The 26065-nt window shown below is 44.6% G+C and overlaps 2 protein-coding genes and 1 long non-coding RNA gene across 17 annotated transcripts in view; 1 reads left to right on the top strand and 2 right to left on the bottom strand.

Annotated features, from left to right (window-relative positions):
• The window catches only part of EYA2 (EYA transcriptional coactivator and phosphatase 2), a 153113-nt gene extending 143704 nt beyond the window's left edge, over window positions 1-9409 (top strand). For all 5 annotated transcript variants that reach the window (XM_034787160.1, XM_034787158.1, XM_034787162.1 and 2 more), the window contains 2 exons: window positions 664-764; window positions 8506-9409. In XM_034787160.1, coding sequence (XP_034643051.1) covers window positions 664-764; window positions 8506-8586 — 182 coding nt within the window. In that variant the 3' untranslated portion in view covers window positions 8587-9409. The remainder of the gene's footprint in view (window positions 1-663; window positions 765-8505) is intronic.
• Window positions 1-16044, bottom strand: part of LOC117885729 — an 88261-nt gene extending 72217 nt beyond the window's left edge. For all 3 annotated transcript variants that reach the window (XR_004647833.1, XR_004647831.1, XR_004647832.1), the window contains exon 1: window positions 16003-16044. This is a non-coding gene — a long non-coding RNA (uncharacterized LOC117885729). The remainder of the gene's footprint in view (window positions 1-16002) is intronic.
• Window positions 16045-19491: 3447 nt separating this feature from the next.
• The window catches only part of ZMYND8 (zinc finger MYND-type containing 8), a 105808-nt gene continuing 99234 nt past the window's right edge, over window positions 19492-26065 (bottom strand). For all 9 annotated transcript variants that reach the window (XM_034787150.1, XM_034787153.1, XM_034787149.1 and 6 more), the window contains one exon: window positions 19492-20957. In XM_034787150.1, coding sequence (XP_034643041.1) covers window positions 20856-20957 — 102 coding nt within the window. In that variant the 3' untranslated portion in view covers window positions 19492-20855. The remainder of the gene's footprint in view (window positions 20958-26065) is intronic.

Raw genomic sequence — 26065 nt, 5'->3', positions numbered from 1 at the left:
CAGTCTGATGTTTGAGCCTTCTTGGTTCCGATTTTCAAGCTTTTCTCTGCAATCATGAGCACTAGAAACTTTATTATTTTTAAAATTAAAGCTGAGGTCTTCATGGTGGGGTAATGTGCACTACGGGGTAGGGGGTGATTTCTAAAGTGCACTAACATGTTGTGCATTAATTGGTTTGGGTACACTCTGCTGGTGCACACTAAAGATTCCCTAATGCACTTTAACATAATACTGATATATTAATGTGCACTAGGGAACCTTTAGTGCACACCAGCATGGTCTACACAGACCAATTATTGCACAACATGTTAGTGCACTTTAGAAATCACACCCCCTGTAGTGCACATTACTCCACTGTTAGACAAGCCCTGAGATTCCCAGAGAATTGCATGTTTCCAGCAGCAGGGGCTTTAAGAAATACACCAAAAATCACAAGACTTGTGGTAAACACAAGGGAGTTGGCAACACTAGGTAGGTAAAGAAGATGCTGCTAGCTTGTGTGATGGCATCTCAGAGAATGTTGCCTAAGTCTTAATTTGAGAACCAAATTACAAATGCAAAGAAACAAATGAAATCAGGCTCTGCCCAGCCCTCACAGCTGAATTCCAGCCCGGCTGCCCAGTTCTCTTAGATAACAAACACTTCTTCTCTTTTGTTGCTCAGGGAAAGAGAGCTGTTTTGAACGGATAATGCAGAGGTTTGGGAGGAAAGCCGTGTATGTTGTAATAGGAGATGGTGTTGAAGAGGAACAGGGAGCAAAAAAGGTACAGTTGTATGTACAATTCCAGGTTCTTCGAGTTTTCAGCATTAAATGAAACTTCTTCCCCAGCACGTTGTTTACAGCTAGGCTCTTTCCCCCGGTTGCAAATCCTCACATCACCCTGAGCAATTTCCTACTGCAAATCCCACTTCCATAGCCCTGGCAACCATTGCAACCTTTCAGGTGGTCTCAAGCACTGCTAGTTTCTATTACATGTTCCAGGAATTGTTCCTGATTAATAAAGATGGCATTAGACACATGAAACAAACCCCACTTGTGTGATGTCAGCTGAATTCTGGAGTTTCTGATCTATATGCCACATTCTTATAATTTCCAAACTCCAGCAGAATTTCTCAGGAGTGATTTATCACAGCATATTAATACTCAGTGCTGTCATGGAGGCTTATGTTACAGTAAATAATGCCAAGGAGACTAATAGTGAGTGGCTGCTTTTCTTTTATTAATGATTTTATGGAGCCATTTGATTAATTTTAACAAGCAAAAAAACAAACAACAAAGTGGGGAGGCACATCAAATGCAAATAAAACAAAAATGGAAGAATCTGAAAGTGACATGAGCAGGGATAATGAACCCAGAATCCTGAGAGTATTACATACTCATTGGACAGACACAGACCTTTGTCACTGGCATCCTAAAGAGAGACTGCGGAGCAAGTGTTCTTTGCATCACATGCCAACTGACTGGGAAAGTCCAAGCAAGCCACAACCTGAAGAAGTGGGCTGTAGTCCACGAAAGCTTATGCTCTAATAAATTTGTTAGTCTCTAAGGTGCCACAAGTACTCCTGTTCTTCTTTTAACCTGATTTTAGGTACCAGGTGAGACTTCCAGTTAGGGATTAGCAGAACATTTCAGATACAGTAAGATGCGACCTAGACTTTTGCCTAGATTTCTAACTGAATCCAAAACTGATTTGTTTTTTAATTGAAGTTCAAAACATTTTGATTCTTCATTTTTAAAATATTTGTATGTCTCTTTTTCCTGCTTTCCACTGGCACCAGATGCTAAACTGCTGAAATATGGCATTCAACATGGGCTCTTGTGGGCTTTCCAGCCTATTAGGAAATGCCCTTCTCACTGCCATGATGAGGACAGTCACTAGTGGTGGTGGTGGTGGTGCTGGTGGTGCTGCTGCTGCTGTTGTACTAAATGTTGTACTTAAAGTACTGCACAGGATCTTTTCAGGGGGAATAAGACAAAACGCCACATTTATTAGTAATACATGTATTCATTAACACTGTATTATATGCATATAATATATTACACTTACACTCACACACACACACAAACACACTCCGTCTTGTTGTTACCAATTAGTTGCTCCCCTTAACTTCACTGGCCAGGTGAGTTAGATGGGGGAGGGGGTGGAGCCGGGCTTCTGCCGATCCGGATCGATGCTCCCATGTTGACAAGACGAGACTCGGGGTCCTCTGCAAGACACCTCACTTTTATAGCAGCTTTTCTCTTATGCAAATCTATACCAGATTCAAACTCTGTGTCTGTGTCCATTGGTCCTTTGTGCTGCTTTCTTTTGAGTGTTGTCCCAATGCTGCAAAGAGGGTGTTTCCAAAAGAAGGTGCTTGCTTCTAACCTCCGAGGCCGTCCATATGTCTGCTTGTCTTTAATGAGCCCACTTGACACGTTTTATTGTCCTTGGGTCTGGCTCCCAGCCCCTCTCCAACAGTTGAGGCTGTCTGGAGGTGCTGCCTTCCATGCCTTGCTCATCCACACCTCATTCATTCAACAGGGCAATTGATTAAGAGTGGGGGGGGGGAAGAGCTCTTGTTCTACTGCTAGCAAACAGAAATTTTTCTTCTATCTTATTCTATCCTTAGGGGCTATAATATTATACCAAGGGCAATGCAAAGTTTTTAAATGAGGCTTTGATACAAAGTCCCATGAAAACAGAGGTCACACGTGGGTAGACCCACCACAAGGTTATATGAAGAGGCACAATGTAAAGTCATATGAAAATTATCAGAGATTGCTCTACACTGCTGGGGTGGTGCAGTGGCTCTGAGCCCTGGCTGCCGGTACAGTATGTCTCTGGGGATGGAGCGTGCCCTTAAAGAGACAGACATCTCCCCCTTCTAAAAAGCTGTGGTGGAGGGGAGGCAGTTGAATTGGAGCTGTGCTTGTACTGCAGCTCTCATGTGCTACTGATGCAGGGTGGTGGGCACCCATGAAGGCTTGCAGCCATACGGGTGCTGCTCCCAGGCAATGCAGGGTGGGAGGACAGCTGAGCCAGAGGTGCCCTTACATACTCAGTGCCCTGTGTAGCTTGCCTGTATGATCCATGCCTAATAGCTGCTGTGGATATTATAAGAATAGTGAGAAGGAAAGATCATTCTGGTGACTGCATTTTATGTGGACTGGAAGAGGGAGAGAGGAGAAGTGGGGATGCCAGAGAGAAGAGCTAACAATAGCATATCAGGGCTGGGCCAGGTTTATGGTGATGAGGAAGGACAGATTTGGAGGTGAGGTTGGGGGTACTAGTGTGATTTTCACAGTAGAAATAAAAATAAATAAGAGAACATGGCAGGGCATAGTCAGAGACTTTGGGCACAGGGAGGAAGAATCAAGGGTGCCATTCACTAAGGCTGTGCGAGTTTGGGTGAGAATGGTGGAGCTGTTGACAGAGAAGGGAAATCAAACTGCAAATCCTTGGATTACTGCCTGTGAGGTTTTCTGCCTGTTAGTGGGGTTTGGAGTCCCTGAACAATTCAGAGAAGAACCCTGGAGTCAGGAGGGTTCCTGAACTTTCTGTGGGGTAGAAACCTGATGGGAAATCTGCCATTGTTTTGGTTTCAACATGGCCAGAAACACCATTAGATCACGTCTTTCTCAGGGTGTCTTCCTGCTTCCCTCTGCAGCCCCATCTAAGACTCTTGTGCTCTGGGAATGACCATCCTGTGTAACCCAACTTCCCCTGGCCAGTTCCTAGGCTGAATGAGGAGGCAGGAAGCAACAGCCAGGCAAGGCAGGTCACATTGGGAGCACAGGCTCAGGGAAGAGGGGATTCCAGCAGGTGCAAGGTGGGTCAGCACTTGCTTTGTCCCCGGGGTCTCAACCCAGTCCTGCCTTGAAGCAGCCAGAAAACCTTTTCCTCCATGGCACATCAATTCCTGTCACCAACCAAAAAAAATCTGGAAATTAGCCAGATTCCCAGGTGCTTAGCTGGTTCCTTAAGGGTTAAGAATCCCTCCAAGAAGAACCCAAAATGCATGGACTGAAAGTGAAGTGATAATAGCCTGCCGCTTTTGACAGCTCTGCACTATACTTCAAAGGTAGTGGGTCAGTGTACATGACTGCATCAAAGGCTACCAGGTTCCATGGCAGTATGAAGCAGCAGGAAGGTTCAGCAGCCTTCTACAGGCAGGGTTTCAAGAGGCCTCTTGCTAGTGTCTCCTGGTTTAATCAACTCTCCCATTAGGAGAACACATTCTTTGCTGGAGCTGTCACAGCCTTTGATTGATGACAATCATTAGTCAGGGCTGCTAGCTACACACCTGACTTTATACAAAAAACAGGGTGGGCAGAGAGCCTTTCACTGTTTTGCTGGCAGCACTGATAATATCTCCGTTTTAGTGAGTCGTTTTTCTTCACCTATCCACAAATGATAAATCTGCAAGAGCTGAACAGCAGGCGTGGCTGAGTGTCCAAGCTTTCTTCTCTTTAAAGAAAGGAAGATAGATAATTTAAGTGGAAGGGATTTTATATCCACCAGGGGTCTGAGGAAATGGGAGAGGAAATAACTTTTCCCCTATAAAGTGAAATTGCAGAGCAATGCACTGTAGTCACTTCAGATGCCCCTGTGTTTGCTTGCTGTGTGTAGTGTGAAGTGAACAAAGAAAGTGATAAATAGCTTCAAGGGAAGATTTTTTTTTACTGATAGGCAACATAGCAGAGAGGAGCTTGAACTGTATTTAAGTAGAGAAGAGTGTAAATAGACACCATGTAAAATGAACATCTGGTGTCACTACGGTGTCCTAAGCAGGTAGAAGTCCCGGGAAAGAATCCTCTTCCTTCAACTATTTTGTCTGCTTGGGAAATGAGAATGTGTAATGTTAAGAAACCAGATTAAGGCTTTAGCTAGACACACAAGTTGCACCACTTTATCTGTATTGGTGCAGTTAAAGTGGTACAATCCCCCTAGTGACACCGTTAAACTTATTTCTATGCAGTAAGGGGAGTAAGCTAAACCAGTTAAGGCAGGCTCATACTTCTATAACCCACGCTGGGGATTGTACCGATATCACTATTTTGGCAGTAACTGACATCATTATACCAGTACAAAATGTGCATGTAGACCAAGCCTCAGTCTTTGGTACAAACCTAGGATGAATGAACTGGTTTGGATAAGAAAAGAACCATCTCAAATCTTAGGCCACCCAGAGCAAATCAAAGAAGTTGGGATGAAGATCTGAATGTAACTTCCAAATCTTCTGAGAGTCACCCCTTTCAACTGAAGTGACCACAAAAACTACAGAGAATACTAAGCACCAGTCACAATTGTCAAAACTGTACCTACAGAGTTACCAGAATATTAACCAGACCCACCTGGTGTTTGTACGTCACTTGTTTACTGGCACCCACAAATAGTTGGCATTTTTTTCTTTTGGAAACATAAATCTGGCTTTCAAAAGAGCATAAGCATAGTTTCCATTATTTTAAATGAGACATAATAAAGTGAGGTGACTGCAAGAAGGTCACGGATAGCAAGATTTTCTAGATTTTAGCTGAATCCAGTAGAACCTCAGAGTTACGAACACCTCGGAAATGGAGGTTGTTCGTAACTCGGAAATGTTGTAATTCTGAACAAAATGTTATGAGTGTTCTTTCAAAGTTTACAACTGAACATTGACTTCATACAGCTTTGAAACTTTACTATGCAGAAGAAAAATGCTGCTTTCCCTTTATTTTTTTAGTAGTTTACATTTAACACAGTAGTGTATTGTATTTGCCTTCTTTTAATTTTTTTGTCTCTGCTGCTCCCTGATTGTGTACTTCTGGTTCCAAATGAGGTGTATGGTTGACTGGTCAGTTCATAACTCTGGTATTCGTAACTCTGAGGTTCTACTGTATTTTTAAATGGGACATTTCAGTAGAGAAGTACCTGCCAGGACTTAGACAATTGTATGGAGAGCAAGCATATTCAGAGTAATAATAGCAAATACTAAAAAATAAACAAGGGGTTTGGAAAAGGATACAGATTTTTATGCTTTAGGGCATAAGCCAACCTCTGACAAATGGGAGTCAGGAGGAAGCTTCCTTGGGGATGGGTTATCCTGTACCTATTATGGGTAGTGGGATAGGCCTGCCCAGAACTAAAGGTTGACCCTTCAACCACTGAACCCAGACCACAAATAAATGAAAAAACAGGAACGGAGTGAATGTCAAAGGTTAAAAAAGTAGAGCACCAGGAGGGCACACCAAGCCAAGAACCCTCCGACAGCACCCACTGCTCCTCAAAGGTGTCTGAAGAGTCAGTGGACACCACCCAGAGGACCTCCACTCAGAGGCATGACATAACAAGGGATCAGAAATAGGCCTCACAGTTGCAGAGCACACCCCCATCCAGATTCCTCCTCCTGGTGTGATGGGTGGCCATCTTGCACAGTGCCAGGAGGAGGCAGTCTCATGACTTCGTGGGGCCATGAATGGGGAGTGCATAAATGAGGCGGGGGGAGGGGGAAGTGCAGCCAGAACCTCAGAAGGCAGTTCTGGAATAGGGGTTACAACCTGAGACATGCTACATAGACATGTGCCAGGGTCTCCCTCTCTTCACAGAACGGGCAGGTGTCGGGAGATTCCACGAAATGCACCAGCTCCATGGCCCTGCTCACAGCTCCACAAAGGAGCCACCAACTAATAACTCTGGCAGGCCGTGGAACAAGAGTGGAACAGCAGGTCCCCACCGGTTGGAGTAGGAGCAGGATGTCAGGGCGAGGAAGTAGATGGTATGAAGTACAAGTGTGTTCAGATGTTTTCTGGGTGCAGTTTGGCGACAGGCCCACTGGATATTGTTCAGCCAACTCAGGTAGTTTGTGTTGAGAGGGACCAGAGAGGTTCGTGGGGCAGAGGCCAATGATGAGCTCCAGAGGGCCAGGGTGAGGGGTGGGCAAGGAGAACCTTCCTGCAAGACCCACTTGAGAAAAGTGAGAGAAGCTGGGGGTAAGGCTGCCTTCTCCTTCTGGAGCACACTAGGGGGGACATGTAGAGTGGGCAACCCCATGCGATAGCCAAGCATTGCAGTGTCCTCCTAACTGTAGTCCAGGAGGTGGCACCAGCCAGGACCATTCTTTGATGTGCCAAGTCAGACTCCACCACCTGCACATGAAGGTGTGGGTTGTATAGCAGGGGTCTGTTAGGAAATCGTCCCCCTCAGTGTGCGCTGCAGACCTGGTTGCTGAGATAGCTTCCAGGTCCTGAGGAAGACCTGGTAGAAGACTGGCAGCTCAGAGAGGTTGGGAGGGAGACCTCTCAGATGGAGAGAGAGAATTGCTGCTGGTCATTTCGGCATCCTCAGAAGTGGTGGAGGAAGGCGTGTGTGAGCACGCTCCATGACGGACTACGAGCACTGGAGTCTCCTTCAAAGGGAAAGGCATCAGAACATCTCTGTCCATCTCCACAGCTGGTCAGACACCCTGGCCTCCAGATCAATCGAATTCTCTAGCGTGGAGGGATCAGTGGCAGACAGGCACACATCAAGATAGAACAGTGGACCTGCACCTCCATTGGATGGTCTGGCGCGTGAGTGGGAGGAAGCCAGTCTGGCACCTGTCCCCAACCATCAGGCCAGAGCTCTTGACCCAGCTGACTTGGGGTGAAGGAGGCTGCTGAATAGATGGTTTGGCAAGTCTCCACCCATGCCAAGTCTTCTGGGTCCTGGGCCACGAGGAACACTTCATCGGTATATGCCAAGAGGTTATCCTATAAGTGCCTGGTGCAAGGTTTCTTGCATCTTCCTCTGAAACAACTGGTAGTGGGCTAGATGGACCCCGGCCTGATCTATTATGGCAATTCCTATGTACCTACGGATTGAGGTAGGGTTTGTCTTTCCTGCAGAGTGAACTGTAATTGTTATAAAACTAACTGCTTTATGGTTCATGCTTTTGATTATGTAAAAAACTTCATTTTATTGCATAACTTCCTAGTTTATGGAGAGGTGGCAACACAAAGGTGGTTTTCGTGCCCTGGAGCATGTGTTATAGGAAAGGATTGCAGAGCTGTGTGGAGAATCTCATAGCACTTGTCTGTCATGTTGCTAAGGCACCTATTGCAATGGATTTTAGGCATCAGGAAGGAGCATCAAGATTTTGTTTCGAAGAACATTATTATTCTAGAAACATTCACGCTAAACCCAGCGGGGAAAATGGGAAGTAAAGTTTGTAGTGTATAACAATACAAAATCTTTGCAGACATCCAGAAACTTGCCCTGCCCCGCTTGTTTCCTCCGAAGCAGGACAGCATGTGAAAGTGCCTCACAAACTCAGGAAGTGCCTGCAATTTCCAGCACTTTGCAATGTTTTTAGTCTCTACAGACACACACACCTGCAGAGGGGACACCAAACCCCCCTCTTTTAATTTCTAAAATGATCCTTTATCTCTATAGCAATATTGTGAGTTGATGGCTAAGGGTGTAACACGTCCCATTGTTCAGGGTGCAAACTATGAAAGATCTTTTGATCCTTGTGTTTAAAAAATATATTTTGGTTTCTTTCCAGCACAACATGCCATTCTGGAGAATCTCCTGTCATGCTGACCTGGAGGCTCTCAGGCACGCCCTGGAACTTGAGTACTTGTAGCAGACCCCAACGTCTCAGCGCTGGGCAAGCTTCACTCAGAGAGACATCAGCTCAACCTATTCTTTGGTATTTTATATAACGGATCCTACAACAATTGCAGTCATCTTTCTTCAAGGGGAACCCATTGTATGGAAGCCTTTAAAAATCTGCATCAGGAAAGCAATGTATCAAATCCTTCTTCCATTGGATGGAGGGAAAAACCTTCAAATCACCCAGTGGGGATCTTTCAGTTTTATGGCTAAAATGGATTCCTAGAGCTGATACTGGACTCTTGACTGTTTTATTGCCATGTGAATGACTTTGAAGCACACAAAAGACTAGAAGTCCTGGGTCTACTTGTCAGTTTTCTTGCTTTGAAAGGGGGGAAAAGGACACAGCATGGAATTCTGAGCATGCTCACTGGACTCTTCATTACATCATGTGGGACTTTCTGAAAATAAGAGTGAAATAGTTGGGGTTTTTTGTATTTTTTTAATTTATGAACTAATCTCATTACTCTGGTATTAAGCTCTGTATCTGTGTTTTTATCTTCTTTTGAGGGGGGAGGGCAGAGGGTCCTACAATTCTAATTTAATAGTTCTTTTCTCCATGATAAACTCCATGGACAATCATATTGTGTACATTAGTATTGAGGACATTTGGGACTGTTGGTAAGAATTGTAGCTATGTTTTTTAAAGCTGATCTAGATGGTATGTGGATTGTGCATGTGTCTAAACGGTGCCTTATGCTGCCATCTTGTTTTCAGTGGGTGGGGAGAAGTATCTTGTGATGAATGAAAGGCATTAAATAAAACTACGTTTACATTTTGGGGGAATAGAACACCTGCCTTCTCTTCTCTCCATGCATTGTTGGACCTAGCAGATGTGTAGAATTCTTGCTTTCCCTCTGAGCTAGAGATGGAGTAGGAGAACTTAGACTGGAGATGCAAAGACTACTCCCTGTGATGGCAGGGAGCAAAGACAATCACCTGAATTATGTTAAGTGCTTGAGAACTTGGCCAACAAACAACATCTGTTCATCTATCAAGGGAAGATAAAGCTCGGCACATTTATTTTTGACAAAAATATTTATGTAAATAAATGCATATGCAAATTAGATTCAGCCTACAAGCTCCTGCTGAGCTGCCTTGGCAACCCTCAATGTCAAACATTTTGGCTCCCTGGGCTTGGATAAATCTCTAATTCTCTATACAGATTTTATTATTATTTATTTCTATTACAGTAGCACCTTGAAACCCCAGTCAAGGATCAGGACTTCATGTTGCCAGGCAGTCTACAGCCATTTGACAAGTAAAACAACTCCAGCCCCAGAGAGGCCACAATCTACATGTCATACAGGACGCCGCTGGTGTACAAAACAGACAAATTGGGTGGATGTTGGTTGGGAGGAGATAGTAACAATAAAACAAAGTTTAACACATCAGCAGAAGTCAGAGTTTGCCCCTTGCCTACCCAATGCCAGATGGGAGTAATTTGTAGATTTCACAGCAGAGGAAGATTTAGAGGAAGGATGTATGGGAGATGATTAAATGGGCATTTCCCCAAAACTGAGACAGTGTAACAATGTATTGGCCTCATTACCAATGCAGCATATTTACTGTTTGCACACAGGTGTGAAACTAAATAGGTTTTAAAGATACAACAGCTGCAGCTGTAAAGCCTTCGATGAGAATCTCAAAACAGCCACTTCAGGAAATAAAGATCCATTGCCAGCTCTGAGCGAGACAGAGTTTCCTGCACGGTGAGTGTGGAGTACTGACCACAGAATAATTTAATCTCAGCATCTGGCTCAAAAGTATCAGCCACACAGCATCTGCAAAGTATGTTATCCACACTCGCCTACAGTAGGCAGGAGGGAAAAAAAACCTGTTTTGGGTCTGGGCATAGCACAGCACAAAACAAAAACAAAGTGTGGTTCTCCAGCAGAGGAGGCACTAGCCTTATGGTCTGCTGAGAGAGGGAATCTAGGACAAAGCAAAGTCTTTCTGCAATAGTTTGGCTGCATAAATAGAGATTAAATTTGACCACAAAACTAGCACAAGAAACCAGAGAAATTGGGGGCAGGGGGGAAATCTGACTGAGAGGCTTCCATGAGATAAACACAAGTGTAAGTAAAACCTCCGAAAGGCAGCAGCTCTGGGGAATTGTAGGCCACTGACAGACAGTGAAGCTGCAGCTTTTAGGAACTTGCCCATCAACTAATTGTTTCTCATGGAATGCGGAGGCATTGGCTGGCTCGTTTTACCCAATAGCTCATTCTTTCTGAAGCAAGTTAAGAGACTCCGCTTTCTGAACGTGTTCAGACATTCTCAAGCTTGCTTATGTGCTTGTAGTTTCCCTGCACCCTCCATCACCCCCAGGCCCCCCACCCCAACAGAGTTCTAGGGCTTGGTTGCTCTCGTATTTGTACACACACACACCCTTGCTCTCCCCTGTGTATTGCTGCATATGCTCTCTCCATATTCATTCATTGCTGTCCTAGTTGGCTGTGTCCATCTCTCCTATGCCTCAGTAACATTGAGAGGAATATGCCAGCAAGAGCAATGATATGCCACCAGCTTCCAGACAGGGAGTGACAGGTGTCCTCCTCTCACTAAAAAACATGGCCTCATCCTTCCCTGTCTGAGGGAATCTTGGAACATTTTGTTCAGCAAATAGTTGGCTACCTGCACATACACATCAGTCCTGGGTTAGCAGTTGGGAATACCCATTCCCCAGGCACAGTCCAGACTATTGTTTGTAGCCATGTTTAAAAATAGTTTCAAACATTGTTGCAGCCTAAGGCCCTTTATAAACTACACTAGCAACCAGGTGAGGGGCAGCTATGAGGTGACCAAGACCCTTGAGTCAAGTGTAATGTAGGCCACCTCGGAGCCCTAGGTGAGTAAACTAAGCCTTGCCTAATAGATATACTGATGACATTACTAATATAGGACTGCTAATAATCAGAGCCTCTCCACTTACAGAGGGTCAGCACTCCTCTCTCTGAACCGTCCTCGTACATAAAAACAAGGCAGTGAAAGATAGCTATCCTATTTGGTAGATTATATTCTGGCCTCTTAAGACTTGAATGGGACTTTAAGAGTTGCAGAATATAGCAAACGCTGTCGCTACTGTCTTGTCAACACTTCAGGGAGCAAAATACCTTTCCAAACATAGAGAAAAACAAGCTGCACTAAGCTGTGTCTTGTTTAGTCACTGGCTTGCATTTCCAGAGAAACAATGTGTTCCTTTTTCACTGTGTAACACTGCATTTAGAAGAATTTGTATCTTCCCATCTATTGTTGATTAAATAATCATTTTCATATTGACCTTCACTCCACAGCACAAGCTTGAAAATTACTTTCTCCTTCAAAGTTTAAAATATCTTGTAAGGGAAGTGGAGAGCCCTTCTCAAGTGTCAGTCATGAAATGAAGCCTATAGGGCCAACTTGACTGCTGGAGTAAGTAGGCAAACTCCATTAACTTCAGGGTTATACATTTATTTATGCCAGCCACAAACTGGGCCTTAAACCATTAGCTTGGCTAATGGGCTAAGTAATTACTAAACTAACACCCCCCCACCTCAGTTCACTTATGTCATGGGAACTCCCAAAGAAGTTTAATCATTCCTACTTCAGCAAAACAGCAGGGTTGAGGGACCCGCTCCCAGAAGTCAAGAAATGAGCAATATATATATATTTTAAATTCAAAGAAGCCACAGGCATTTAAACCGCCTATCAGGGTTATTGTAGTGGAATGATAGCACCATTTATAGTTGAGATTTAGATAACATGCTATTAAACACAGAGCTGTTTTATAACGAGCAGAAATAGTTAGCTGTATAAGCTGTCAATTTGCTCCATTCAAATAAGCATACATGCACTAAGGGCCTGACCCAAAGCCTGTGGAAAGCCATGGAGAGATTCCCATTGATTTCAGTGGGTTATGATTTCAGTGGGTTATGCCTCAAAAAAGTCACTTTCTCCGTAGACTCAGGAGCCAAGGTATTTGCATAAGTACCAAAATACATTTTTAACCATGAAAAAAGTTCTTGCTGAATACTTTTTTATCCATAAATTGAGATTATATCTGATCATTACTGTCAGCTTTATTTTAAATTGGATGCAGATGTTATAAGAATATACTACAGTGTTCTAGAGGTATTGACCAATATGCTATAGCCTCACAACACTGTTACTGTTGGGCTTGGGGTCCACTGCTGTAATCATTTTAAACATAGAAATAAGTGTTTGTAAACAAATGATGACTGTGGGTGATGCAGAGCAGCAGGTCCCTTACTTCAAGCCTCATTAAGCTTCTCAGAGTTCTTGGGAAGAAAACTCTGTGATCCAGTTCAAACTTGTATTATGATGCTACTGCAATTAAGGGCAATCATTCATCTGTTACATAGTTTGGGTGGGATGTAGGTTGTAAATGCTGATTTATTGTAGGTGTTTTGCTGAATCTGTTGCCTACCAGAGCAGCACAGGTGCTGCAGGGCTTTAACAGACTTGGGAAACACTGTAATTAAAATGAAATAAATTACTTTTGACAGATATGTTACAGCTTGTCATCCTAAAAGGCAGATTGCTAGGGCTGGATTAATTCTTTCTGCTGCTCTATATGAGTGCTAAAGTATTATTTTATTAGTGCTTTCCTTTCTTTCTGGCTGATAATTTATGCCTCACTCACCCCATCTCCTTTCTGTCTGCTGGGACTTTCTTTACTTAATTGTTCTTATGTCCACATTCTACAGACTCCAGTGGAACCAGGATTTCACCCTTGGAGTCTCGCAAAACTTCCACTAACTTCAATAGGGCACAGATCTTCACCTCAGGTATTCAGTAGACACATGGGACATCATGCAAAAGATTCACTACAATAATTGTGCACAGGCTTTCACTACAGTAATGAATGACATAGGAGATCTCTTTTCTACCACTGCTTACTCTTCTGGTGTTTACCTGCATGCCATGACTCTAAACATGAGTAGTAGTAGTAGTTAAAAACAAAAATGCTAAGTTGTAAAGCAAGTGTATTGTGTATGTTAGGGCATTTTGTGTAAATTAATGTAAAAAAAAAAAAAAACCCAAACCTGGTCAATTTTCACCTTTTCCCACTGAATATTTATTAATATTTTCTTCAGAAAAATGAGTAAGAGTAGCAGGTGCAGCTGTGAGCACATTTGTTACCCCCACCAATGCAAAGCATGCCAGTTGCACTCATTAGAAGGAAATAGTTGGGGGGACATATCAATAACTGGCAAAACTATCACCAATGTAAAGTGACATCTTGTCTTCAGAATTATGGATGATAAAAGTGCCAGAGCTGTAGGGGGGTTCTCAGCTCAGCATGGCTCCAGGCCAGGCTGGAGTCCATGTGGTCCCCAAGAGCCAAATTTCAGGTAGTTTTTCTAGTGGCTGGAGGAGGGGAACCGTACGCAGAAAAGCCTGGTTCCTCACCTCCTCCTTGCAAACACTGCCTTTAGCTACAGTGTAATTCAGCACAAAACAGCCATTGTCATTCCTCTTCCAATATCTCCCCTGCTTTTCCTTTTGCCCACTCCATCAAATTTAAAGTTCTCAGCTTCAAGGCCCTACAAAGCTCCACCCTGGCTTACATATCAGTTTCTGACTGTATTCCCCTTCTTGTCTCCTTTGCTCAACTGGTGACATGACACCGTCCCCTCCATCACCTTTGTTTTCTTCTCCCACTTCCATTTTTTCACACCTCCTTCCATCTTGCTTATATACAGAATGATCTCCTAACCACAGAACCAAAAGCCCCCAACCCTCTTTTTCAGATCCTTTTTAGAGGCCCACTTCATCTGTGAGCCTCACAAACACTCAAATGCACACAACAGCTAGATTTCCTAAAATGACAACATCCTCAGGGTCTATCCATACATCATTACTTAACTGCATCTTTTAGGCAGCAAGTGCTTCATATATGGCCAACCAATAGTGCTTAAATCATATATAACAGTTGCCCAAGATGTACCAAAACCAGAAATAGGTTTTATTAGCTCTGTCCACAACCCACTAGTCATTCAATTAAAATGTAATCCAGAGCTGAACCATCTCGGCTTTTGATTTTGTGAAACCAAACCACGGCCCATCAGCAGCATGTGACTAATCTATACACAACTATAATTCAGAATACTGTTGATATACAGAATTGCTTCTTTTGCACTAATACTTTGCCAAAAAAACTGCAAAGGGAGTTCCCTGGATTTGCCCCCGTGTTAGATTGTTGCCTTCCATCTCTAGCTGATAACGTTCCTTTTTACATTAGTTTAGCTCCCACATTTAGCCACATGATGGCAACAAAACTCCATCATTAGCCCTGTCATGTGAAACACGCCCGCCCCCCCGGCGCGTGCAGAGAGGGTCCCGACCAACCGCTCCCTGGGGCCCCAGGCTGCAGGGAAACGCCCCGCCCGCTAACAGCTAAGTGCCATCGTCACGCTCAGGAGAAAAGAGAAACTAGCGTAGCGCTGCCTGGGCGGCTATAGTGCGCGCGCGGGCCGCTAACGAGCACCAGACCGGCCCGCCCGCCTTCAACCATGGCGGGCGCCCAATCAGCTTTTAACCCTCACAGCTGCCAGCCCAGCCCATAAAGGAGGCTGGGCGGAGCGCGCCCCAGAGGGGAACGACCTAGCAATGCGCCCGCTGCGGGCTTTACGCTCCCAGTCGTGGCCCCCGTGGGAGCGGGCGGCCTCGGCTGGGCCTGGCCCGCCTGGCTTGAGGTGCCCGCTCGAGGGCAGCCCGGAAGCGCCGGGGGCGGGCGGTGTATAACGCGAGGCCTGTCCGCGCTTCCTCTGCCGGCGAAGGGGGGTGGCTGCTGGGCCACGCCTCCCCCGCCCGTGGGTCGCAGTCCTGGGGGGGGGTGATCTCGTTCTCTGGCGTGGCTCTGGTGGGTTCGAAATAAAACCACCAAAACCCACTTACTGTACGTGGACTTGGTGCCCCGGGGTGCCAGAGCGGAGGTAAAAGCGGCCCCCTGGGGCAGGCGCCACGGTTACCCATTTTCTCATGCCACACCCTCAAAACTGAACCCGCCCCATCGTCACTCACTTTAATCCGGCAGGGACAGGCGTGTGAAGGGCTGGCGGTTAGGGTGTCGGGGGGGGGCGGCTCTGGGAGGGAGTTAGGGTGTGGCAGGGGGTTCTGACCTGGGGGGGGGGGTTCAGGAGGGGGCTCAGGGCTGGGGTAGAGGATTAGGGTGTGGGGGGGGATTCGGGCTAGGGTGCAGTCTCTGGGAGGGAGTTTGGCTGCATGAGGGGGCTCCAGGCTGGGGGTGAAAGGCTGGGATGGGGGTTAAGGTATGGGAGGTGAGGTGCTGGCTCTGGGAGGGAGTTTGGGTGTGTGTGTGTGTGGGGGCAGGGGGTTGCAGTGCAGGAAGGGGTTTGGGCTCCAGTTGGGCAGCGCTTACCTCAAGCAGCTCCTGGAAGCAGCTGGCTCTTAGGCAGAGGGGCCAGGGGGCTCTGCACACTGCCCATGTGTGCAGGTGCCACCTGCTCAGTTCCCATTGGCCGTGGTTCACAGCCAATGGGCGCTGCAGAGCCTGCGCTTGGGGCGGGGGCAGTGAGTGGAGCCCCCGTGGCTGCTCCTTTGCCTAGAAGCTGGACATTTCCAGGAGCCACAGGGAACCATATAGCCCCACTGAGCCACCAACTGGAGTTTTAATGACCTGGTCAGCGGGGCTGACTGGAGAGCCAGGGTCCCTTTTCAACTGAGCATTCTGGTTGAAAACTGGATGCTTGGCAACCTCTAAGGGGGGCAGCACGTGCAAGGGTGGGGGGCGTGGCCTTGGCTTGAAGAAGCAGCTCTGTCCACAGGCAGGAGCATGGAGAAGAGCTGATGGGGCATGCAGGGCCTGCCTCGCACCTGGTGTGTAACAGGCTCGAGATGTGGGGCTGTGTGAGCCTCTCGGTAGGGTAGTGGAGCCAGGCAGGAGAGGGGCCTGCATAGATGCTGCCTGAAACTGCAACTGCTGCAGGTCAGAAGTGCAGGAGGAAGTGGGTGTGGCCACGGCTAGGTGGAGGTGTCTGAGTGCTGCTACTGGCTGATCTGACCCTGGGCCTTGTGAATGATGATATAGGCATTGCAACCACTGGGGATGAAGGTTTGACTCCTTGGGCTGTGCTGCTGGAGGAGCTGGAGCAGCTTACCCCAGAAAATAACTATAGTAGAATCTCTGACTTAGGAACATCAGAGTTACATACTGACCAATCAATCACACACCTTGTTTGGAACTGGAAGTACACCATCAGGTAGCAGGAGGGGGGGGGAGCAAGAACAGTACTGTGTTAAATGGGGGGAGGGATAGCTCAGTGGTTTGAGCATCGGCTTGCTAAACCTCTGGTTGTGAGTTCAGTCCTTGAGGGGGCCATTTAGGGAACTGGGGTAAAAATCTGTCTGGGGATTGGTCCTGCTTTGAGCAGGCGGTTGGACTAGATGACCTCCTGAGGTCCCTTCCAACCCTGATATTCTATTCCTCTACTACTAAAAAAAAGTAAAACAGCATTTTTCTTCTGCATAGTCATTTCAAAGCTGTATTGTCAATGTTGTAAACTTTTGAAATAACCATGTTTTGTTCAGTTATGAACATTTCAGAGTTATGAACCTCCATTCCCAATGTGTTCATAACTCTGAGGTTCTACTCTAGTAGGTGAAGTTACTGGATTGAAGATGAATTCTCAGGCCCTGCACCCTCTTCTGCTTCAGCGTGTGTACTTCTCCCCTGCCAAGAACTGTCACTGGCTCTCTTGCTAATGGATAGTTAGTTGTTTAATATAGCTATGGATCCTGCCTGAAGCCACCTGGTGCTCCTCCCACTAAGGGATAGCCTACCCCCGTGTGTAAATCATGCTCATTCTGTGCTCAGAAGTGCATAGGGTCACTGCAGCTGTGCCTGAAAAGCAAAAGGAAATTAAATAGTAAAGACAAATTCTGGGTGACTGCTTTTGATGTCTTTTTTTAATTGGCATGGGAGGTACTTGTCCCTAAGGGGGAGCTGTTAAGATCTTCTCGGTGATTGAACAAACCATACTCCTATGTACTGAAATGCAGCTACCTCTGGAGTAAAGCTCACCAGCCGTTTGATTGTCCACTACACCACAAAGTGAATATCCTAGGGAAGTTAAGTAGCTGACTACATTGGCCAGCTCACTAGAGCTACAATTCCAATTGTTGAGGAACACTCCTTATAATTTTTAATGAGATGTTCAGCACCTTGGTTTTACATTCATGAAAGATTGCAACTTTAGCAGTGCACCACACCTCAGACTCCTCTTGCACTATGTGAAGGCAGTGAGTCAATATAGGCAGATCAATGCCACCTATGAATTACCCATACCACTTTATCTGATGCTGGGCTCTCTTCTCCACCTATCCATCTGGGTTCTTATACCACACCACTTACCATGGCAAATGAGCAATAAAGCTACAGACTAGTTTAGAGTCCTTTTTACCAAATTTGCTTTTTTCAAGGCTATTTATGTTAAGTACAATTCAAAGCCATCATAGTTCCTTTTCAGATATAGTCCTCAGTTTTGCCCCATTCTTCTCCAGTTGCTGTCAGCATCCCTGCTTCCTATGCTAGAGCTCTGAGAAGGGAAGAACTCTGGATACATGTTCTGCACTCTTCTGCCAGCACAATTGTATCTACAGTAAGGGTTTTGCTGGCATAGCTATGTCAGCTAGGGAGAGTGGGGTTTTTTCCCCTCATGCCCCTGACCGACACAACTATGCCAACACAACTTCGCAATGTAGACTGACCCAACCTTTTCCTTTCACACATTAGTACAAGGTGGCAACATAATGACTTTGTTCAGTAATAGTTAAAAATCAGACCTACCCTTCACTAGGAAAAAAGGTATGTTCTTACCTCATATTAAATAACATGAGCTAAGATCTTAGTGAAGACAAAAGTTTGTAGTTTTAACCTGCTAACATTTTAAGTTAAAACTGTGCGGGAACTAGAATATACCTGCTAATGCATTCCTCTTTCTGGAACTCTTAACTTTACAGTATTATCAATCTTAAGCAATTAAAAATCATGAGACAAGCCCCAAAACATGAAATTGGCTTCAAAATAATGAGACTTTTAAAATAGTAATGGGGGGAGAATTGGCATTTGCTTTCTGTTTTTTGAGCCTTTAGGGTTCACTTTTTTAAAAGCTTTTCTTTGAGACCATGAGGGCTAGACACTTTTATTTAAAAAAAGTAAGCCGATACTTTTGTGTAATAACATCACTCCAGAAACTGGTGCTTTAAACAGACACCAAATATTGTGAGACTCACAACAAAATCATGAGTTGGTAAGACTGTTTCTATTAATTATATTCAGTTTCACTGCAGCTCTTTTAATATATTAATTTGGGATATGGCAATTAGTGAGCACATTAAGTCTGTAAACCTGGGTTGCCAAAATATGGCTCCCCTGACAAGTTCTACAATATAACCAACAGCCACCCTCATTTTTAAACATATGGATACAGTTTGTGGAGACAACAAATAGCATGTAATGCTTAGCCCTGATCCAAGTGACCAGGTGTTAGAACAATGGATGCTGGGGCTGTAGTCTCCCTGGAATACACCTCTATTAAAAATGAAGGTAACTGCACATTTTCTGCATAGTTCACTGGACAAATTGCTAACAGCTTTGTTCTCATTCTGGACTAGACTTCGTCATTGGTCAAGCCGCCAAACTTCTCAATCTGAAGATCCTACATGAAGAAAATTTTCATGATCTGGAGACTGCAGAAATAAACATCCAGATAGAAGGAAACTGGAGATCTAGGAACACAAACCATTTTTCTAAAACAGTTTAATAAAAAATTGTGACGATTCCTGAAAATCTGGGGAAACCCAAAGCATAGAGTGTGTCACCTGTCTCAGTCACAAAGAAACACAATAATCAAAAAGATATTTAAGTTTAATACAAATTTTATACAAAGAAAATGTGAAAAAATACTTCCATATGCTAAAAGCAATTATGCTTCACAAATAAGGCCAGCTAGGCTATTTTTGACACAACTGCAATTCACGAATATTCTGTTCTCGATTTTTTTCTTCTAATACTTTTTTTTCTCTCTAATGTGGGTAACTAGCTGGAGACTGTACAAACTGCATCCTTTTATAAACAATGGGAGAAATAAACATGACTAAAATGTACAACAAAATGTACTGGAATGATATAATACAATTAATTTTCTCATATACATACATCACCTTTGCTTTGTTCAATGCTTTCGTTTTACACAACATACAAAATGATACTACAGTATAAGTGTAACAGACAGAATTTTCATGGGTTACTTTCTCTCATACTGTACTGTTTCATGCTTACATAAAAACGTAAATTCCATCATATAAATAATACATGCTCTAGCCCAGCATCCTTTGCCCATGTTTCCTGATACATAGTCTTCTCCAAATCAAGTTCTTGTTCCATTTGAAAAGCATTTCAAAGTTCTTTAGAGAGGATTTTTTTAAAAACTGAACTATGAACCATAGAAAAAAAATCCACCTTTCTCACATCTGATACTATTGATCAGAAATCATGTTACCAACTAATTGGTATTATACTTTCTACTCTTCTGCTGTTAGGCTGAATGAAATTTAAGCTGGTTTCCTGTAAACAATATCATTTTTAACAGTCTGATCACTGTATAAAACAAAAAAAATACCTTATTTGTGTATTTCAGGTCCACAGATTGGAAATTTCATAATTTGCCTAATAAAATGAATTTTTAAAAGGTACATTTTCAACTTTAGTTGCACAAAAAGAAATTTTAACTGAGTTTCAAAGTGCACAATTGTTTTCATTACCAAATGCAAATTAAGATCAGCTTCTCTCTTGATAACTAATGAGTAAGTGATTTTATGTGCAACTGCAGTTCCTTAAGTCCAGTTTTCAATGTTCGTTCGTGATAAGGCTGTTTTAATCTTTCCTTTACCAACTTCAAACACTCTTTATAAGTTAAAGTCAATACAAATATAAAAAGGAGATGGTACTCTAACTTTAATGACATCCACAAATTGTACATTATTTACAACCAAAGCATAGATTTAACATGGATCTTACCTGTCCTCAGCTTTTTAAAGCCAGCGCTAATGCTTTACATTAATGTAGTGTAGTTAATGCTTTGTACACATATACAAAGCTAAAGTCTGAACCTTTGAGGTTAATCCAAAGAACTGTGTTTATTTTCACATTTCTATTAGACAGATTTTTATTAGTTATTTATTCCAACAGTCGCCTGGGCTTCTTGTTAGTAGTTAGACTCTTCGTACTTGGACTGGCATTGTGGTCTGAACATACTGAACTCCAGTTCTCATTGCCACTGTCCCAGCAGAAGGACTTACCACTACAGGAATGGTCTGTGGATTAAAACCAAGCAAAACACATATTGTTATATTAAAGGTCACATTCACACCACCACAGAAATAGAGCCCATTATTTTCCAGTGAAAAACTAGAAGATCTTTTATTTAAGGTTTATTACCTTTTCTTACCACATTTTTGCCCCACCAAAAGGCAGAGTGTAACAGCTCAACTTCCCTACAGCCAATTATTATGCTATACACAGATACAAGGACAGGTGATTCCTAGGGGTAATATAAGTATTCTGCCGGTCTTGAAGAATTCAGTTCTCAGTAGCTAGCCCATCCAGTGGTACATTTTCCAAAACTAATACAGAAGGGGACTGTGAAAATCCTTTGTTACCTGGAAAAACATATTTGTGACTAATCGAATTGGAATACAAAACACACAAGTTTACAGGTGCATTTAGGGTTTCACAGTTACATTAATACTGTTCTTCCCAGAAAGGATCCCTCCCGTGTGGGCTTAAGCACAGGTGAGAATGAAAAATATATGTTTGGATAAAAACAATAGTGTTTATAATACTGCAAGCTTACTTTGCACAGATCAATTAATGACAAAACCCTACTATTATTGGGAATTGCCTTTTGACACTCTTAGACTTTGTCTACACTACCACTTTTGTCGGTAAAACTTTTCTTGTGGAAAAATAAAACACCCCTGTACCGACGTGAGTTTCACCAGCAAAAGTGCTGGTGTGACTAGCGCTATGTAGGCAGGAGAGTGTCTCCTGCTGACACAGCTAAGGCTGCTTGTTGAGGCTGGTTTAATTATGCTGGCAGGAGAGCTCTCTTCTGCTGGCAAAGAGCGGCTAAACGGGAGACCTTACAGCAGCACAGCTGTAGTGGTACAGCTGTGCTGCTGTAAGATCCATAGTGTAGAGACAGCCTCAGTAAGAACATTAATTTAAAATAAAACTTTGCACTTCTGTCACCGTTTCCAACTGAAGGTGTCAAAGTGCTTTATACACATTTACAAATTGAGTCTCATGACACCCTATTTGGTAGATATTTTATTCTATAGCTAGACACACAGAGGCACAAAAAGGTTAAGTGACTTGCTCAAGGTCACACCAAATCTCTGGCAGACCTGGGAACCTTCCTCCAGAAATGTAAATCAGTTTAGAAGCTGCAGTACTGAGCAATCTGTAAAGATGTTCTGACACACTTCTCCTGAAGCCCAACTGGTGATCAAATAGCTGCATCAGTTTCCATTCTGAAGGCTTTAAAGTGAAAGAAACAAGGACCAAAGGCTTTTTGGGGAACTGAAAGGGATGCACAAGTCTTCCCTCTGACATGTGATATAAAACTCCACAGAAGGCAGAAGAATAAATGCACATTTTCCACAGTGTTTCATAGAGTGTTTTATACTGGTGCTTTGGTAGTACTTTATTAGCAAATGTTGCTATTGTCCTTGCTAGGTAGGACTTCAAAAGCTGGAATATTTGTGATAAATTCTATTCATTGCAGAAGCTGCAACATTTCTGCAGAAATGGAAAGATGACAGATTTAGCACTTCACCATTTATCGCTGTTTTGATTCCAAGAAGAATCAAAAACCAAAGATGGAATAAGTTTGCTAAGTAAACTCAAGACTATAGCCATTTAGTAATCAGGATGACTTTAGATGTGCAAAGAAAGTTTATTGGAAGCCGTTCCGAATAAAGACCCTCAAGTGGGAAACCAATTGATAGAGAACTAGAAAGTGAGGCTGTGTCTATGCTACAGAGACTATGGCTATATCTACACTAGATATATTACATGGCACAGCTGTACTGCTGCTGCTACACCACTGTAAGGTCTCCCGTGTAGCTGCTCTATGCTGACGGGAGAGCTCTCCCGTCAGCATAATTAAACCATCCCCAACAAGTGACAGGAGCTATGTTGGTGAGAGAGTGTTTTTTCACACCACTGACCAACAAAAGTGCAAGTGTAGAGACGGCCTGCCAGCATATGCTGGCTTAACCTGTAGCACGGATGCAGCCTATTATCAATGGAGTTTTTTCCATCAGTGTAGGAACACCACATTCCTGAATGAAGTTAGCCACATTGATGGAAGCATTCTTCCATTGACATAGCTGCACTTGGGGTTAGGTCGGCATAGCTATGTTGGTGAGGGTGTGGGTTCTTTCACACCCCTGACGGATGTAGCTATGTTGACGTAACTTATAAGTGTGGACCAAGTTGAGAACGCCACTAGGAAAGTGTCTATTAGTAGTAAAAATAAGGAACTTAAATTTGCTATCTGGATCTTTTAAAAACATGTGTTCAGATGGGAATAGTCCCAAATTTAAATCCCCGTTTTACTGATCAAGGTGTAGTATGTGTTAATACTCCTTAAATGTGTTGTGATTATTTCCTCAGAGAGGTAAATTTTCAGCCAAGCCTCTCCACAAAAGTACACATTTGTGCATGCTCAGGCATTAGACTATTTAAAGGGTATGTTGCTGTATTAGCACACAAGTTGTTTGCAGCTGAGCAGAGCAGATGCAAATATGTGCACGTACAAGCAAGCACCTAAAACTTTTTAGTGTTTTCGGGGTTTTTACTCAAGTCACATACACACTCCATATTCAGTAGGTCAGTTGTGGAAGTTACCGCCATTTCCTGAATGTTCAAAGAGGCCAATTTAGGATATTGGAGCACTGGCATTTTTCACAAAGAAGCCAACTTGGTTTGATGCCTGCAGTCTGATTTCAGAACAGTTATAAGGGCTTCTCACTGGTGCTGGGAGTCTGTCAGGGTAATATAGGTCGAACCTTGCAGTGGTGCTAAGTACTTTCTTGAGAGGTGCTGAGTCCTCTCAATTGTGATTAAATTAATAAAACAGCTGTTGGGAAGGGGTTTTTGTTTTTTAAAGTCATGACATCCAGCAAGAATATCCTCAGAATGACAGAAGTAATGGATGAGACACGATGGTTGTGCAACACTGTATGAAAAAACCACAAATAACATCTATAACAAAGCAACCATTAAGATCACAGCATGAAAATGAACTAAACCAGCTACCTGAACACTGGCTGAGTTACTTTTGCTGTCCACCACCCAAAAATGGGGAATACATGATGCTAAGTGTCAATGAGACACTAGCATTTTTCCCTGTTGGTATGATGAACTTCAGCTCAGATTCCACATTGAAACTGAAGTGCAGCATTAGGGGGCATTACATGGAATTTAAAGTGCTATATTAGGGAGCTTTAAACATTAAATGGAGCTCAATTCTGTCTCATCTCTGGTGAGGGCACCAGGAGAAAAAGACAGTTACCTTTTCCGTAACTGGTGTTCTTCGAGATGTGTTGCTCATGTCTATTCCTGTGCCGGAAGTTTTTCCCCAGCAGTACCCATAGGGGAGCACCCCTAGCGACCCCTGGAGTGGTGCCTCCATGGTGCGGGTATAAGGGGCGCTGCACGCTCCCCCCACGCTCAGTTCCTTCTTGCCAGACAACTCCGACAGAGGGGAAGGAGGGCGGTATGTGGAATAGACATGAACAACACATCTCGAAGAACACCAGTTACGGAAAAGGTAACTCTTTTCTTCTTTGAGTGATTGGTGAAGTGTATTCCACAATAGGTGATTCCAAGCTATATCTGTTGGAGGTGGGAAGAAGTTCATAAACTCTCTGGACAGAGTACAGCCCTGCTGAACCCGGCGTCCTCCCTGGTCTGGGAGACGAGGTGAACGTGTGAAATGAAGACCATGTGGCAGCCCTACAAATGTCCTGAATGGGGACATGAGCCAAAAAGGCAGCCGACAAGGCCTGCGCCCTAGTCCTGTGTGCCTTCACAATTGGTGGCGGAGGGATTCCCGCCAGGTCATAACCGGTATGGATGCATGAGGTGATCCAATTGGAGAGCCACTGAGTGGAGATCGGCTGACCTTTCATGCACCTAGACGAGATGATGAACAGTTGCGAAGACTTCCTGAACGGCTCAGTCCGCTCCAGGTAAAAAGCCAGAGCCCGTCTCACATCCAGCGTGTGGAGGCAGCGCTCCTCACTGGATGCATGGGGCTTGGGGCAGAGGACCGGCAGAAAAATGTCCTGACCCATGTGATAGGCAGAGACCACCTTCGGGAGGAATGAAGGGTGTGGGCAGAGCTGGACCTTATCTTTATGAAACACTGTTTACGTGGGCTCTGAGCTCACGGCCCTGAGTTCAGAGACCTGCCTAGCCGACGTGATTGCAACCAGGACGGCTACCTTCTACGAGAGGTGTGACCAGGAGCACGTAAGCTAGTGGCTCAAACGAGGGCCCCGTGAGACGGGCCAACACCAGGTTTAGGTCCCACTGCAGGACTGGGGACCTAACATACAGGAAAAGATGATCCAACCGCTTAAGGAATCAGCCAGTGATAGCATGGGAGAATACCGTGTGGCTCTGTACCGGCGGGTGGAAGGCCGATATGGCCACCAGGTGCACCTTGACTGATGAGGGTGCCAGGCCCTGGGCTCTAAGGTGAAGGAGATAGTCCAGAATCAGCTGGATCGGGGTGGCCACCGGGGAAACACCCCACTCATCTGCCCATCTGGAAAATCTAGACCATTTTGCCAAAGTATGCTCGGCGCATGGAGGGTTGCCTGGTTTCTAAGAGGACGGGCCGAACCCCTTCTGAACATGTCTTTTCCTCCCGGCCTAACCATTGAGCAGCCACGCCATGAGGTGGAGTGCCGCTAGGCTGGGGTGGAGGAGGCAGCCCTGGTCCTGGGAGAGTAGGTCCGCGCGGGAGACAACGGCCACGGTGGGGTGACCGCCAGGCCCATAAGGGCTCCGTACCAATGCTGCCTGGGCCATGCCGGGGCAATCAGAAGGACCCAGGCCTTGTCTCTCTTTATCTTTTCCTGGACCTTGCCAATCAGCGGTAACAGGGGAAAGGCATGGAGAAACTGGCCTGACCAAAACAGGAGGAAGGCATCAGAGATAGCGCCCCATCCCAGCCCCTCCGGAGGAGAACAGGGGACAGTGACGGTTCTGCCGAGTCGCAAACAGGTCCCACTGGGGTTCCCCACACTTGGAAATGTCTGTGCACCACCTCTGGGTGGAGAGACCACTCATGCTGAGAGGAGAAGTCCCTGCTCAAGTGATCTGCCTGCGAGTTCCAGGCTCCTGG

Source organism: Trachemys scripta, chromosome 12, assembly GCF_013100865.1.
Source record: "Trachemys scripta elegans isolate TJP31775 chromosome 12, CAS_Tse_1.0, whole genome shotgun sequence".
Lineage (NCBI taxonomy): Eukaryota > Metazoa > Chordata > Testudines > Emydidae > Trachemys > Trachemys scripta.
The sequence above is the reverse complement of the archived record's forward strand: the minus strand, read 5'-3'. Positions and strand labels throughout refer to the sequence as shown.